This window comes from Tripterygium wilfordii, chromosome 1 (assembly GCF_013401445.1).
Source record: "Tripterygium wilfordii isolate XIE 37 chromosome 1, ASM1340144v1, whole genome shotgun sequence".
NCBI classification, from domain to species: Eukaryota; Viridiplantae; Streptophyta; class Magnoliopsida; order Celastrales; family Celastraceae; genus Tripterygium; species Tripterygium wilfordii.
In genome coordinates this window covers 9933505-9949623 of record NC_052232.1, presented here as the reverse complement: position 1 = coordinate 9949623, position 16119 = coordinate 9933505, and the positions used below count along the sequence as shown (strand labels likewise).

Here is a 16119-nt window from a genome sequence, read left to right as displayed (position 1 = left end):
TTCGAAAACAATAATGTGTATAAAGCTAATTCAACCGGTTGCCATGATACTCACGTATGTAAGAGGAATTCATACTCCTTAATTTTCTCTATTATTATACTTTGAATCCCTGCCTAAATTGACCAGCCGAGAATCTGTTCAGGCGAAATAAACGTGTCCCAAGTCAAGCCCCATGTCAGTATAATTTGTTAAACAAAATCCCTTTCGTTAGGTAGATGACGATGACACGCAGTAAGGTCCAAGAGAATCCACACAAGTGTATATAAGTGCCCCCGCAATTGCTCCACCATCCAAATCCTCAATTCTATCTCTTTGAGGGAAACGAAATCCAGAATTCTATCCGTCACCGGTTCTCTGTCTTGCTTCTTCTCCCTCAGCACTAGTTCTTAATCTTTAACTTTGGCTCTTCTTGGCATTTCCAAAGAAACATTTTTCCGAGCTTTAATTATCTCTGTACTTTCTATATATGGATCCAGAGAAAGTCCATTTCAGACTTTCAGTTCATGGTCCATCTCATCTCTGCTAACCTGATTCATTGACTGTGATATCTTCTTTGACGTGATAAAGACGAGAAAGACTCTGCGAGTAAGCGAAGAATGAGTTCTGTGAATCTGGGTTCATGGGTTAACACCTGCACAATCTTCGGCCAAGCGAATCGACCCAGATCCAGATCTTCAAGGGTCTCCATTCCTCTCAGATACCCAAAACAAAGGCGAGTGCTTTCAGTTTCTGCAATCCTTACTAAGGAAGAACAGTCCCTCCGGCAAGACCAGAACGAGCCCAAACCTCCGTTTAATTTCAAGTCTTACATGGTTCAGAAGGCTAATTCTGTTAATCAAGCCCTAGACGACGCCGTTTCACTCCGGGACCCGCAGAAAATCCACGAGGCGATGCGCTATTCCCTCCTCGCCGGAGGCAAGCGCGTCCGTCCCGTCCTCTGCTTGGCCGCGTGCGAGCTCGTCGGCGGCATCGAATCCATGGCCATGCCCGCCGCCTGCGCCGTCGAGATGATTCACACCATGTCCCTCATCCACGACGACCTCCCCTGTATGGACAACGATGACCTTCGCCGGGGCAAGCCCACAAATCACAAGGTCTTCGGTGAAGACGTCGCCGTTTTAGCAGGTGACGCCCTGCTCGCATTCTCCTTCGAACACATAGCTGTAACCACTCCAAATGTTTCCCCTGCCCGGATCATTCGCGCCATCGGCGAATTGGCCAAAGCAATCGGCACCGAAGGGCTTGTGGCAGGACAAGTTGTTGACATAAACTCAGAGGGATTGGGATCAGAACAGATCGACTTACAGCGGCTTGAATTCATTCACCTCCATAAAACGGCAGCATTATTGGAGGCAGCTGTCGTTCTGGGTGCTATATTGGGTGGAGGGAATGATGCGGAGGTTGAGAAATTGAGGAAGTTCGCCAGGTGTATTGGTTTGTTGTTTCAGGTTGTGGATGACATTCTTGATGTGACCATGTCTTCAAAGGAGTTGGGTAAGACGGCAGGGAAGGACTTGGTAGCTGACAAGGTGACATATCCAAAGCTTATGGGGATAGAGAAGTCGAGGGAGTTTGCAGAGAAGTTGAAGAAGGAGGCCAAGGAGCAATTGGTTGGTTTTGATCCGCAAAAGGCAGCGCCTTTGATAGCGTTGGCGGAGTACATTGCGAACAGGCAGAGTTGATGAATAATTTGGCATGCATTTGTTGTTCTAGATTTTGTTGTTTGCTCATTTGTTTAGGAGAATTGATCTTCAGTAAGCATTTGAAATTATATGCTGTATGTGATGGAGAAAAAAAAATGAACTTTTGATCTTGCCAGTAATGAACAAGATTGAATTGTTTCACTATCAGTCTCTCTTTATTCTTCTGCATAATGGTTGGTTGATCTCTGGTAAGCTTTAGGGTAAGCTAACATGTAAGTGCTATCCATTTTTGGGTCAAGGGCTCGTAGAAGTCACTGCAGTTTCCTTGCATTTTTAATCACACATTGGTAATAACCGGACACCTGGGATGGTGAATGCAGTGACACTGTAGTTGCATATACAGTTGTACTTTGCTTTATAAATGATGTGGATTTTGTTGCTCCAAAGTGTTTTTTCTTCTTGCTTATATATCATGTATGTTGAGAATAGGGTTGTTTTTGCTGTCTGCCAAGTTCTAGTCAGTTTCATATTTAAATTCACGAACCACCTTACTCTCTGCTTTCTTTTGGTAAATCTGTCAAGCTTTCAGTACTTGCGCAATTTTCTTCAACCGTGGCTCAGTTTCTGATTGACTTGAGCCTATTTGTGGGCGCGAGGAGGCTGGTCTAAGGTATCCATACGGATGCTGAAGATCATAAATCAGCTCAATGGAGGAGAAAGTCTTGAAGAGTGACCGATCCATGTTAAGGAAGGAGTACAATGCAGAACATTCACTTGGGCATTCTGGGTTCCTCTGCCTCTCACCAAATTTGTGGCTCACTGTAGTCCTGAAGTGTTTTTTAGCACACAACCCTGCATTTTTGAGGACTGTTGCTTTCATTCCTTGCCTGCTTGACTGAGATTGCAGCTACAGATTTTGGGATTCGGATATTAGGAGGTTATGACGATTCAACTACCATAATTCCATTTTTATTAAACGGTTATAGGGTTTTTAGAGAAAAGAGACCACCCTCTCAATCCAAGTTTGAGAATTGATGGTGGAAGATCCACAAGTTTGAGCTTAGTATCAAACTCGCTGATTCCATCCTTCATTCCTGATTATTAGAGATCAAATCAGAGAGATCTCAAGGTATATAGTCTATTTGCAATTAATTGATATATAATTTATGCTATGGTGATTAGTATTTGATAAGAAATTTTTGAAACTTGTCTAGTTATCGTTTATGTCTATGAGGTCCTTACGCGCTTCCGCGAGTTGCATGTTTCCAACAATTGGTCGTAGCAAAGCAAAGCAGTTATGAGGATTCAAAATCATTGTCTGATGATAATGAACTTGAATATTAAAAATGTTATCCATGATGGTCAGACTTTGTTGAAATTCTGTTATTGACTTGGTTTCTTGAATTCCTCTCACATAGGCATGCCACTTACCATGTATTTAGAAAGAGTAGTAGCGATCCAAGTATCCAAAATTATCATCAACTTTGTTAGAAATTCCATTTCAAACACATATCAGGTTAATACGGCTTTTTTTATAAACAACTCGATTAGATTTTAGACTATATCAAACCGACGTGAGATTTAAGTCTTGACAAACTTTGATTCATGATTCCTTGTCATAGAAACAAAAATAGGGATGGAGCTCTAAAAACTAAATGCCCGTCGTGAAATTGAAGTCTTGACAAACTTTAATCCATGATCCCTTATCATGAAAAACAAAAGTGGGATTGAGCATTAAAAAAGTTTGGCGAAATTGATCAGCACCAACTCCAAAAGGTCTCATATCTGCCTTGGCAAATACCCTTCAGGGACCCAGCGGGGATGAAATCCAGTTGAATGGATCCCAACCTAAATATCATTAAATTTCCTTGTCTTCACTAGACGCGTAATGGAATCTTGTGCCTAGATACAGCCGCTGCGGCTTCGCAACTTCTCCGCATTTTCTTTCGTTTTCTCTCTCTATCCCCAGAAACCGCCCTAAAATCTCCTTCATGCAACTGTTGTAACTGGATAGATCAGAAAGCTTGCTTCTGGGTTCTTGACTTCATTTGCTGAGTTTAGCTTGATTTGGGCGTTTTTGGGTTCTTGTGGACGATTGATGTGAGAGGATATCAGCTTGTCTGTGCCTTTTCAGCTGAAATTCAGGTATTATATCTTCATCAGATTCAGAATACTTAGTAAAGAATCTAACTTTGTATTTTGTAGTTATCATCTAGTGAATGTCTGCTTTAGGGATCTAAAGATCTTTGCCATAATTTAGTCGTTTTGGTGTTTTCTTCTTCCTGAAGTTGTTTTTTACTGAGTTTTCTAGAATTTGAAATATTCCTTTGGGCATTGCCTTCTGATTCAGCTCGGCTGCTAGGGTTTGCTTAGCATTTGAGAGAGGGAAAGAGAGAGAAAAAGGGAAAAAAAAACCCATCTTTTTATTCCAACTACACAGATTCAGGGAAATTTGTTTGGGTTTTCAAATTCTACTCAATTACATTTGATCTGAGATGATGGGAGGGCAGTGTAGCAAGCCTAGTAAAACCAAAGGTGGTGATACTTCACAATCGAGTTCCCAAATCAACAAGGATGAGTACACAGTTGATCTGAATTCTTATGAGGAAGCTGTTAAACATGATCCAAAGTTACAATCATTTGATACTCGTATCCATGAACGAACCAATCGGGTTATAACCTATCTTGCATCTGGTGTTGAGATGAGATCCTTGTCATTTGATTCACTCAAAGAGGTCATCAATGCTCTTCTTGAAATGAATCAAGAAGTGGTCAAGATAGCACTAGAAAACAGAACAGATATATGGAATTGTGAAGACCTATTTGCTTTGGTGGAGGAGTACTTTGATAACACTGGTAAGATATTGGACTTCTGTAACGCCCTTGAGAATTGCCTGAAGCGTGCTCGAAACAGCCAATTGATCATTCAAATTGCTGTTAGGCTGTTTGAGGAAGAAGTGAATATACAAGATGGTGTTGAGGGGATGAGGTATACACGGACATTACAAGGACTGCAGAGATTTAAGGCTGCCGAGGATCCATTTACAGAGGAGTTCTTTGCATTGTTTCAAGCAGTGTATAAGCAGCAAGTATCTATGTTGGAAGAATTGCAAGTTCGGAAACGGAAGCTTGATAAGAGAATGCATAAAATTAAAGGATGGAGGAGGTTGTCAAATGTTTTATTCGTTGCTGCTTTTGTCTCTGTTATGATTTTCTCTGTGGTGGCAGCTGCTATTGCTGCACCTCCTGTTGTAACTGCTTTGGCAGGTGCATTAGCAATTCCGATTGGCTCCGTAGGAAAATGGTGCGACATGCTATGGAGGCAGTACCAGAATACCTTGAAGGGACAGAAAGGGGTATTAAACTCAATGCAGGTTGGCACTCTTGTTACAATAAAGGACATGGAAAGTATACGAGCACTTATCAACAAACTGGAAATTGATATTGAGTCAATGTTGCAAAACGCGGAGTTTGCCCTTGCAGAAGAAGATGCAGTGAAGTTTGTGATGGAAGAGATCAAGAAGAAACTGGAAGTGTTCATGGAAACGATTGAGGATTTAGGTGCCCATGCTGATAAATGTAGCCGTGATATCAGGCAGGCAAGGACAGTGATTCTGCAGAGGATAATCAACCAAAACAACAATTCAAGTACCCCCTCAATATTGTCTACACTAGATGGATAATGCTGACGCTGTTGGTTGATTGAATCGGATTGAGGAAAGATAGAGAGAGATTTATAGGCTGGATTTACTCCTGTTTTATCTTGTGTGTAGTTTATGTATTGGTTCATAGCAGTATTCAACAAGCCTTGAGCATTGTTGCTTTTATGCAAGAAATAGGAAGTGTAACAATTGCAGTGCTGGTTTTTTTCCAGAAATTAGCAAATTGTTGGCACATGAAGAAAATCACAGGATTTTCTTGTGAGAAGTATGACTATATATTGTAATGACTAATTCTTGACTTCTACATATTTCTTCTTTCTTAAAGTTAATCCTTTCATGTTAAATATTGCTCAGTAGTCAACTTGTGATTTTTCAGTTCAAGGATGATTGTGATAACTCTTAGCACACAAGTGGGAGGTCGTGTGTTCATGTCTCATTAGTGAGCCCTTGCTTAGGTTAGTGTGTGCAAATGTCACTCTGCGTAATCTTCCATGTGGCCCGAGTTTCCCAATCAGTTATCCGGTGAATAACTGGGTGGGTTTCACGTTACAAAAAAGAAGAAGAAAAATTGTAGTTAGAGCACCATCTCAAATGTGGTGCTGGAATTTATATGCTGATCATCTAGCCAAATGGGCCTTCCCATTCATTTATTTGGAGAATTGCATACTATTACTGACATAAGTTTCTGGGCTGATAAGATGGCCAAATGGGCCTCTTCCAATTAATATGCAAGCCTCCAAAGTTTTACTTGGGCTGGGCCCGATTTCTTAGGGGATCGGCCCTTTAAGTTTTTGTGTTTTTTCTTTTTAATTGGTACTGAAGTTGCTTCTCTCTCTCTTGCTTCCGTTTCTCTCTCTGCCAATCCCTATCCCGCCAGCAGCGCTACCGTTTCTTCGCAATGCTAATTAAACGACCCTGCATACATGAGAAGTTTCAATGGTTCCCATACATTTCTCCTAAAATCTGTGCTTTCTTCCTCTCTATTCTCAGGTAATCGGCCTTTTCGCCGTTTCAAATGGGTTCATTCCCTTCACGAATCTAAACCCAGAAAACCTACCCAATAATGGGGCAAAAGTTCGAAGAAACAAGCCATATCGTTACTCACCAGAGATTGGGACACAAAATTTTACATGAGAAACGTAATTGCAGACATATACAGAATCTTGAAGTACTCAACTTGGGATTCTGCTCAGCAACAACTCGAAAACCTCGCCATAAAATGAGACTGCTACGGTCAATCAGATCCTCGAAACCCACCCACCAATGGAGAGGGCGTGGTTGTTCTTCAACTGGACCGTACGATTGAAAGCGTTCAAGCATGATCAATACTTATACCACGATGCTGGATATTTTCGGAGAAGCTGGGAGGATATCGTCAATGAATTATGTTTTTAAGCTCATGCAAGAGAACGGGATAAAGGTCGATGCGGCTACTTATATTTCGCTTATGCATTGGATTTCGAGTTCTGGGGATGTTGACGGGGCAGTGAAAATGTGGCAGGAAATGAAGTATAATGGGTGTAATCCAACTGTGGTTTCTTATACAGCGTATTTGAAGATTTTGTTAGATAACAAGAGAGTGAAGGAGGCTCGTGATTTGTATAGAGAGATGATTCTGATTGGGATTTCTCCCACTTGCCACACATATACGGTTTTGATGGAGTACCTTGTAAGTGCTGGTGAGTGGATGTTTACTTGATAGTTTATGCCCATTAGGTGTTTGTAGTATTGTCGCAGACGCAGTTTGAACTTTGAAGGTTATGATTTGGTTGCCTTCAGTGAAATTATCATTTTTTGTTATCATATATTCTTATGCCGGTAATTAAGTGGCTGTAGATTTATTGGGTCGTTCATGCGTTATTGAAGAAGTCAGTTTGCAACCCGTAACAAAATCCGCCCGATCGGTCTCCGATGACGGAAACTGCCGTATAAATACTAAATTTGAAAGGGTTTTTGCGCTAGTTTGCACAAACACTTTGAGAGCCGACTTTTGTGAGAGAAAATACTCACAAAGAGAGCGCTCTAAAAGCTTAATCTTGTTGTATTGGTGGATTCTCCACTTGGATTTCTCTTCTCCAACATCGTGCAAACAATCTCTACTGTCCGTGGATTAGGCTTTCCGCCGAACCACATAAATTTCGTGTCTCTTTACTTCTTGCTTCATTTACTTTCTTATTTGGTGATTGAGCGCTTGATTGATCAACCTATTTGGTGTTATTGTGTGGGTAATTGTTTGATTTTAGCACAACAGTGGCCGGGCTGCCGGGTTTCAAATCCTAAGGCTGGTTCAAGCTTCTGCAGGTTTACATGTACTGAAAACTTAGCTGACTTATCTATGTACCATAATCTTTTCCTATGAGCATTTTACCTGCCCCCAGAAATTTGACACTAATAAAATGTTATTATTATTGTCATGGTGAAGTTTTATTTTGTTGGACTGTTTCATTCCAAGTACAATAAGTAATTTTTCTACTGATGTTCTCCAGGCAAATGTGAAGAGGCCATGGAGATCTTCAGCAAAATGCAAGAAGCTGCAGTGCAGCCTGATAAGGCTGCGTGCAATATATTGATTCAGAGATGTTGGAAGGTAGGTGAGACAAAGACAATGATGCGCATCTTGAGTATATGAAAGAAAATTGTCTTGTTCTTCGTTATCCTGTCTTTCTGGAAGCCCTTGAAACTTTAAGAGTTGCTCGTGAGACTGATGCTCTCCTTATAGAAGCTAATCCTCATATTTCTCCGGAATGTGTTGTGCATGAGAAGGCAGTTCCATGTGTACCAACAGCTGATACTGATCCTTTAGACTGGGATCTTGCATTAATTTTATTGAAGAAGGAAATATTATTACCATCGATCGTTTACTTTCAGGGGCAGCTGATAAGCATGTACAATTAGATTCCGTGATTATTTCAATGATCATCGGGGTAAACTGTGATCTTTGCAGACTTGATGGTGTTTTATTGGCATTTGAATAGAGTGTAAGAATGTGATTAAACCTTGAGAGAGATGCATATCTTGCCTTGATAGGCATTTCAATAAGATCCAATACATTCTTAAAGGTGCTTGAGATTGTCAAGGAAATGATAAGGGCTGGACACTCTCTTGGAGTATATCACGGTGCCCTCGTAATTTGCAGACTTGGGCGTGCTCGAAGGCCCACTCTTGCTGCAAAGATCTTTAACTCATTGCCTGATCAACAGACATGCACTGCGACTGACACTGCCCTGATCAGTGTCCATTTCTTTGCTGGTAGTCCTGATAAGGCGTTAAAACTTTACAAAATCAAGAGAAGGAGATGCATTCATACTGCTGTAGGCACATACAATGTTCTGTTAACTGGTCTGGGAAAAAGTGGCAAAGCTTGCGAAACAGATACTTATAGGAAGGAGAATAAGAGGCTGCAGGTTGATGGTGCTTCCCGCAATAGTGTCCCTATGGATGAGAAGATTTGCGACCTTCTTTTTGCAGGCTTCATGGCGTAAGGACTCGCAAAATTCTATCGTGTTCGTTTCCAAATAGACAGCCAGTGTTAGAAGAGGTGCTTATTGCTGTTTAATTGAGTGCCACAGGCAACTATTGTGTATCCACTTAGCTGAGGGATTGCTGATTATCCACGAGGGAGCGGCAAGTAGTTTGAGTTTGTCCAAGGGTTGTAATTAGGATACTCTTCCTTCAAATGGGTCTCACTTGAATGTACTTGAATCTCATGTATTTGTTCAGAGAGAATGTCAAGGAACAGTAATGGTTTACATTGTGGGATGTAAATGACGCAGACACTACTACCTCGGAGCAATAGTATTGAAGCAGAGTTTTTGCATGCTTGAGAGCAAGGGCGTAGTCAAGATTTAGAATGAGGGGCATTGCGGGGGCTCAAGGTAGCGCCCCCAAATTTATTTTTTTTTATATTTATGTATTGTTTGTTAATGATAAGATTAGTAAATGTAACTAATTTTATAGAACTATAATCATATCAAATATAAATTATTATATTGTTTGCGGCAATTTTTTTATTTTCTGAGAGCATTGTATGGTAACTTCATTATTGACATCATCGAACATTTTTTCTCAATATATACAATCAAATTATCATTTAATAATTGAATTCCCTACAAACTATCTGACATTTGAGTATATCTGAAACGGTGCAGCTGATGATGATACAACTCAATCCCACTAATCTGATAATCCGATGGCATGCTCATCTTGAACAAGTCAGATTATTGCAGGATCTGTTGTGTCAAACTCGGCTGTCTTAACATATTATAAAAGCAAAATAAGGAAAGCTTATCTATTTAGCGTAATGGTTCATGATTTATAATAGTAATTTTCTATAAACAGGTATCAGCGCATGCAGGCTACTTGTGGACGATCAAGGCGAGACAATAATGCTAAAAGAATATATGCTTATACCTCTGAATGGATACAAGAACTCTGAAGAGTGGAATTAGGGTATATAATGGTCTTAATGTTGCAAGTTGTTCTCATACCAATTTGACAATTAGTAATAATATATGGAAAATTATGCCAAGCATTTTCTTCAACTATGCGCCAATTTAACACATGAGCTACTAATTGAGGTGGTAATGATGGTGTGTGTCAACCTAATGACCGTGATTCGAATTCCCCCTCCTTTGTTTAAAAAAAATAATACTAAATACGTAGTATTTGATTAGGTAAATAAAGAATTTTAATATTATGGAGATTGATGCATTTATTATTGAATAAAGATATCCTAAATTGTCAAAAGGTAATAATAAATAAAGAATTGGTTGAGAAACACTAATGTGATTGCTCTAAATACGTATATGATTTTCTTTTGGGAAATTTTTTTAACTTTTATCTTACAAACATTGCGATACACCTAACTAATGGTGGACACATAGGTACATTTCAACTGTCTATATAGACCAATCAATGAACAATGAGTGGTCTTCTCACTTAGGTTAAGTAAGTACATTAGGACAGGAGTGAACGATCATTTATTGAACAAGAGATGTTGTCAGCTTGAATTAGGTATTTTGAGATTTGGAGGTTTTTCAGTTCGTTTAAAATTGTATAGTTTATAATTAGAATCCAATGATTTGAAAAGTACGTCACATCACATCACATTTTTATTTTTTCATCTTTAAAATTTGTCTAACTTTTTCTCTACCATTAGATGTAAATTATAAACTTTAGGGAATTACGGAGCCCTTAAATCATGAATTAAAATGAGTGATTGAGTGGTTCGGTGTTCATAATATTAGAATATAATATATTTTTTTAAAAAAATTTAATATTTAAAATACCAAATTTTAACCTTAAACACTAAAAATTAATCCTTAAACCTTGAATTCTAAACCACTACTAATTATTCCCTGGTGGACACACCATTTATGTTGAAAAAATTACCCAACGTGGAAAATGTGCGCGCTCTCTTTATTCTACATAAAGGAAAATAACATTATAAATTAATTGAATTATTGTACTTTTGGACATTGATAGGTTTAGTCCAATTCATGTGTCAACACACAATAGCTTGATATGAAAAATTAATCATCCATTTTTAAGTGCAAAAGTCAGCATATACATATATCCTATGTTAATATGATATATATATATATATATATAGAGAGAGAGAGAGAGAGAGAGAGAAGAAACCATGTGGATCTATAAGCATAATTTTCTATATGGTGACTTTCCAATATTGGTTACAAGTAATCATCCTTATTAATTACTATCTTTTCTTTGGCAGGCAAATTTGATTGTTTCATTTGACTGAAATTTTGGACCATTCAATATAGTGTTAAAATTATACCTCATACTATAGGCACCAAATATTTCATCCTTTGACTACCCAAACACAACTTTATTAAATAAAAAAAAATTAACTCTCTAAGTAGGGGTGGATCTAGAAATTTGATTGAGGGGGGACTTGGTTAGTGGTGTAGTTTGGAATTAATAAGCGAAGAGCTAAAAGTTTACGGGGGTTGCCCCGAAATTTTTTTTGGGCTATTTCCTGAAAAGTGATTAGGAATATACAAATATTTATATAGTTATTAAATTAAATAAATATCTATATAGTTTTTAAATTACAAATCACAAATAAAAAATATATTCAAGATAACAAAAACAATCATTTAAGTTGTGCTAAACGATTTTTCATTGAGTAGGAATCATCTAACATTATGTATGAGTATGTTGTATGTATATGTATCAATCAATAATTATAATTTTTATATACATTATATACATATATTTATAAAAAGATGTGTAATTTCTATTTACTATAAATACTATACATATATAATTTTTTTCCAAAAATTCAGGGTGAGCTTGAGCCTACCCTGAGTATACACTAGATCTGCCCCTGTCTCTAAGAACGTTTGAAGCCCAACTGCATAGAAAACCTTTTTTAACGAAAAATTCATCAAAGACACGGGTACTTTGAACTTCATTCTACAAGATAAAAAATTCGGGTGGATCTTGTCGTCCCACACGCACTAAACAATTATAGAACGAGTCGACTTGTGAAGGTTTCATATGCTAAATTATTTATAATTTTTTTATTGTGACCAAACCAAAAAGAGATAAATATGAAATAAAAATATGTGGCGACATGTATGCGTAAACGCAAAGACTATCATTTACACTGCCACGTCATGCACCACCTACCCGAATATAATCCAATATAGTCAACCTTACTTAACACCTTTGACCTGCTAGAGAACGATTGGTCCATTACGGGCACGTGGCAAAATCGAATTCGACTTCGTATGATCAAAAATAAATATTCAGATGATCGGACGGCTGTGACGGTATTGGTGTACGACCCCTATATTAAGCCCCAGCCCCCCATCCATCATCACTACAGAACGAAGCCGTTTTCCAAATCACAGGAGCTCAACAAATTTTCTCTCTCTAGAGCTTTCTTTTTCTCTTTTAGATTCAGTACAACAATGGCGTTCAAGAAAACCTTAGCCCAGCGCCTCTTCAATGTTTCCAGAATCTCCACACAGGCTCTCAGCAACTGTCGAGTTTCGTCACCGCGGGTTCTGGCCAGAACCGGAATCCCTCAAAACGAGAGTCAAACAACTCTCCCGCACGATCCGGGAGATAATGGCATGTTCAAGCGTTTTCTCCACAGGAGAGCAATTTTCCAAAATGAATTGGCGCAGGAACTCCAGTCAGTCTGGGTCGGAGATAAACTTATTGACAAACTGCGGGAGATCGACATTTCGAAGAACCGGATCCAACTGGACAGACTGATTCCTCCGCCGGCCATGTCTCCAGAGAAGACGTCGACCGATGTGCCCGGCGGATTGAAGGTGGAGGATACGAAAAAGTTGCTGAGGGTAGCGCAGTTGGAGTTGGTGAAAATGAGGCTGAGAGAAACAGAGAAAAGCTGGATATCATATTCAGATTTTGTTCGGATCTGCACGGATGCTTGTGCTGATCCGGAGCAAGGAAATCGGATTGCCAAGACGATTGACGAGTCCGGAGCCGTCGTCGTATTAGGAAACGCAGTTTTGCTGAGGCCGGAACAGGTAATTATCGATTTTCTTTTGTTTGGTTTTAAGCTTTTACCCAACTGATTTTGCACTCTGTTTTCAAACTACCTGCAAGTATCTTTTCATCCAAAAAAAAGTTAATTTGCTTTCCGATCGTTTTGAACAATTGTTCTTATGAAAAAATTTTCACAGGTTGCGAAAGCAATTGCAGGGCTAATACCATTTCCCATAGCCAACCCGAAGGATCCGAGAAGAAAGGAACTTGAAGAAATGGAGAAGCAGAAAGCCAAAATTGACAAAAAAGCAGAGTCCTTGGTCCGCCGAGAACTCTGGTGCGGACTCGGATACCTAGTAGTCCAAACGGCCGCATTCATGAGGCTGACTTTCTGGGAGCTTTCATGGGATGTGATGGAGCCCATCTGCTTCTATTTGACATCCACGTACGTCATGGGTGCCTATTTCTTCTTCCTTAGAACGTCCAAAGAGCCTACTTTTGAAAGCCTGCACGAGAGCAGGTTTAGTGCAAAGCAGAAGAGGCTGATGAAGATTCAGAATTTTGATATTGGGAGGTACAAGGAGCTCAGAAGAGCTTGTGATCCATACTCTTCCTTGTCGTCGGCATCAGATCATGCAGACAAGTAGCAGTTTGGTGCTTTGATATTTTGAACTTAGAACAAGGTGCGGAGAGAGAAGATTATCCCCTAAAATATTTCATACATAATTGTGTATATTAATCCGTTTGTCGGTTTACCGCTAATTACCCAGTTGTTTAGATGGTATCAAATATCATAAGAGTAATAGAAATAATAGGGATCCCGTCATCTCGGTGAATAGCTAGGGATCCCAATCATCCCGGTGACTAACTAAAAAACTAAAAGACCAATTTAATTGGAAAAACAAAAAACATCACGGTGACTAACTAAAAAACTAAAAGACAAACTTAATTGGAAAAACAAAACTAGAAAGTGATGTCAGCGGATGCAATGGAGAACATCAACTCAACGTTTAATTAAGAAAAAATCACTAGAATCCACCAGATTTGATAGAAAATTTCAATGATTTTCAATATATTTCTTCACAATAAAAATTAATGACCATCAATGCTGACTAATATCCTAAAAGAGTGAAAAAAGTAAAAAAAAAAAAAACGAAAATACCCTTAAAACATTAAAAGAAAAATAATTTGAGGCGTTAAATTGTTGAGTTTTCTAAAAATAGGACGGGGCTAGTTGAGTAACTAATCATGATCACTACGTCAAAACGAGTCACCCAGTTAAATTTTGAGCGAAATGAGTCACTCGATCAAATTTCACGCGATTCTTACAACGTAACATTTCATTCCTACTAGTTGTATTTTTCTTCTAAATTCCATGTGATTATAGTCCTACATAAGAAACTGACAGATCAATAGAGAAAATTGGGGGAAGAGTGACGTGTACACGGACTTGAGAAAGAATGGATTGTGTAAGCAATTGAATGGTTGGTGAGAGGTGCGAACTAGGGAAGGCTTTTCTTGGAGGGATTGGAGATCTCGCTTGCAGAAAATGGAATTAATTATAACTGCACAACAGCTAGCTAGCATTGGGCCTTTTCCCTATCCGACACAACAACATATCCCATATGCCTTCGTTGTGTTTTGATCTTCTGCGGTTAGCTGAAGTGAGATGAGTTCTAAAATTATGGTGAGAATGAGTTGAAGTGAGTTGTTGTCACTAAAAATAATGTGGCGTGATGAGAATAAAATTAGATATTTCTCATTGATATTAATTATTTTTGATGATTTTTTAAAAAATATAAATAAAATAATATAATTGATTGAAAGCAAAATAAAAACTCTCTTATTTTGAAACCGAAAATACCATCAATCACATTGTATTAGAAGTGGAGGCTATTGCAATTTCAAACTCACCAAGGTATGATAATTCGTAACACACCACTCGGACAAACATTTTTTTTTTAAAGTCAATTCATTTGACAGATAAAAACACGTTGTGAAACGTACCGATAGCATGCATGCACACACACCGACCCTGCCCAATAAGCCGGACAAGAATCTTGGTTTATTATAATTTAATTTATGGTGATGGGGGTTTATAGACAAAGACACAAACCATGATTATTATTGCATTGCATTGGTTGTTTGTTGAGGGTGGAGTGATTGTAAAAAGTTGGTTGGGACTTGGTGGCATCGCAACATTTCAACTAGTTTTATGGGATATTTGTCTTCTTCCCAAAAGTTTACTGGAGAAAGATTGGCAATGAATTAATTTAGTGATACTGCAAGAAATATTAAGCAAAGTCAAGGGGCTTTAGGACCAACAATTAACATAGACACAGCTCTAGTATTGATGTTAAGTTGAATACTCACTCTCTTATCATCAAAAAGTTATGGGTTCGAGTGGGGGGAGACAAGATATTTTTCGAAATAAATTCGAAGGTTGATATGCTTTCTGACCGACCTACCCCATAGAAGATTAGATTAACCGGCGAGAATGGACATTTTCTTAGTAGGAAGAAAATATCCACCACAACAACCAAAGCAACTCACTCTCCTCTCCCAAATGGGCAGCCATAGCATTATGGAGCACACACAGACCTTACTTCCATAAAAGAAAAGCTTACGCCCAACCTGATGGGCCCAGTAAGTAAAGATCACAAATGAAAGCCCAATCCACCAAGGAGTATGTCTGTTTTGGGCCTTCCTTCTTGGGCCCAAACAAATCAATTCACCATCGAAACAAGTAGTGCTTGCACTCTCTCACATTGGCACCACCTTGTTTCTGTTCATTCGACCGGGCAACCAGTCTTGATAAATGATATTGACCACACACACGACATTATTTAAGCTAAAGTCTTTCACAACCAAAGGGACTCTCTTCTGGATCTTCTTCTTCCTTACCGAACCATCTATTCTTGAATATTGACCGAAAAGAGCTAGCTTTCAAGCAATTTGAGTCGTAGACTTTCATACTTTGAACACTTACAAACTTGCTTTACATTATTATTTTTGTCATTACGATTATCACTGACTTGATCATAGAAGACCCTTTAGCTAGCATTCCATCGGTGTCCAAGGTCTTTGATTAATTGATTATCAATCTTTATTCGTTTTTGCAGATTACAAATAGCATCTTTTCAAATATTCTTTGATTATAAATTTGAACACCAATCTTTAAAAAAAAAAAAAAAATACACCCTTTCTCAGACTTATATAGTTCATATATTACAGACAAAAGCTGTTCATATTTATTACATTATTTGAAAAATGGTATTTATCGTCATGCACCATCGGAATTTCCCGCAAACAGACAACGTTGAAACAAC

General features: G+C 38.6%; 3 protein-coding genes and 1 pseudogene across 3 annotated transcripts; all 4 read left to right on the top strand.

The window, feature by feature from the left end:
• The first annotated feature begins 135 nt into the window (after positions 1–135).
• On the top strand, positions 136–1850 carry LOC120002653 (geranylgeranyl pyrophosphate synthase, chloroplastic-like). Its single transcript, XM_038851416.1, has one exon. The coding sequence runs from the start codon at positions 597–599 to the stop codon at positions 1680–1682; it is 1086 nt and encodes a 361-aa protein (XP_038707344.1). The 5' UTR covers positions 136–596; the 3' UTR covers positions 1683–1850.
• Positions 1851–3385: 1535 nt separating this feature from the next.
• On the top strand, positions 3386–5649 carry LOC119999513 (UPF0496 protein At2g18630-like). Its single transcript, XM_038847129.1, has 2 exons — positions 3386–3788; positions 3994–5649. Exon 2 carries the CDS (start codon positions 4139–4141, stop codon positions 5324–5326), a length of 1188 nt encoding a protein of 395 aa, XP_038703057.1. The 5' UTR covers positions 3386–3788; positions 3994–4138; the 3' UTR covers positions 5327–5649.
• Positions 5650–5844: 195 nt separating this feature from the next.
• On the top strand, positions 5845–9299 carry LOC119999505 (annotated as a pseudogene).
• Positions 9300–12146: 2847 nt separating this feature from the next.
• LOC119999947 (calcium uniporter protein 2, mitochondrial-like) lies at positions 12147–13574 on the top strand. The gene is made up of 2 exons (XM_038847783.1): positions 12147–12831; positions 12988–13574. Exons 1-2 carry the CDS (start codon positions 12244–12246, stop codon positions 13435–13437), a joined length of 1038 nt encoding a protein of 345 aa, XP_038703711.1. The 5' UTR covers positions 12147–12243; the 3' UTR covers positions 13438–13574.
• The last annotated feature ends 2545 nt before the right edge of the window (positions 13575–16119 follow it).

What these genes read in the sequence shown, in the direction of transcription:
- LOC119999513 (XM_038847129.1), top strand. Translation starts at nt 4,139, where the DNA reads ATGATGGGAGGGCAGTGTAGCAAGCCTAGTAAAACCAAAGGTGGTGAT.
- LOC120002653 (XM_038851416.1), top strand. Translation starts at nt 597, where the DNA reads ATGAGTTCTGTGAATCTGGGTTCATGGGTTAACACCTGCACAATCTTC.
- LOC119999947 (XM_038847783.1), top strand. Translation starts at nt 12,244, where the DNA reads ATGGCGTTCAAGAAAACCTTAGCCCAGCGCCTCTTCAATGTTTCCAGA. An exon ending in TTTTGCTGAGGCCGGAACAG is followed by an intron (nt 12,832 to 12,987) that starts GTAATTATCGAT and finishes AAATTTTCACAG; the next exon opens with GTTGCGAAAGCAATTGCAGG.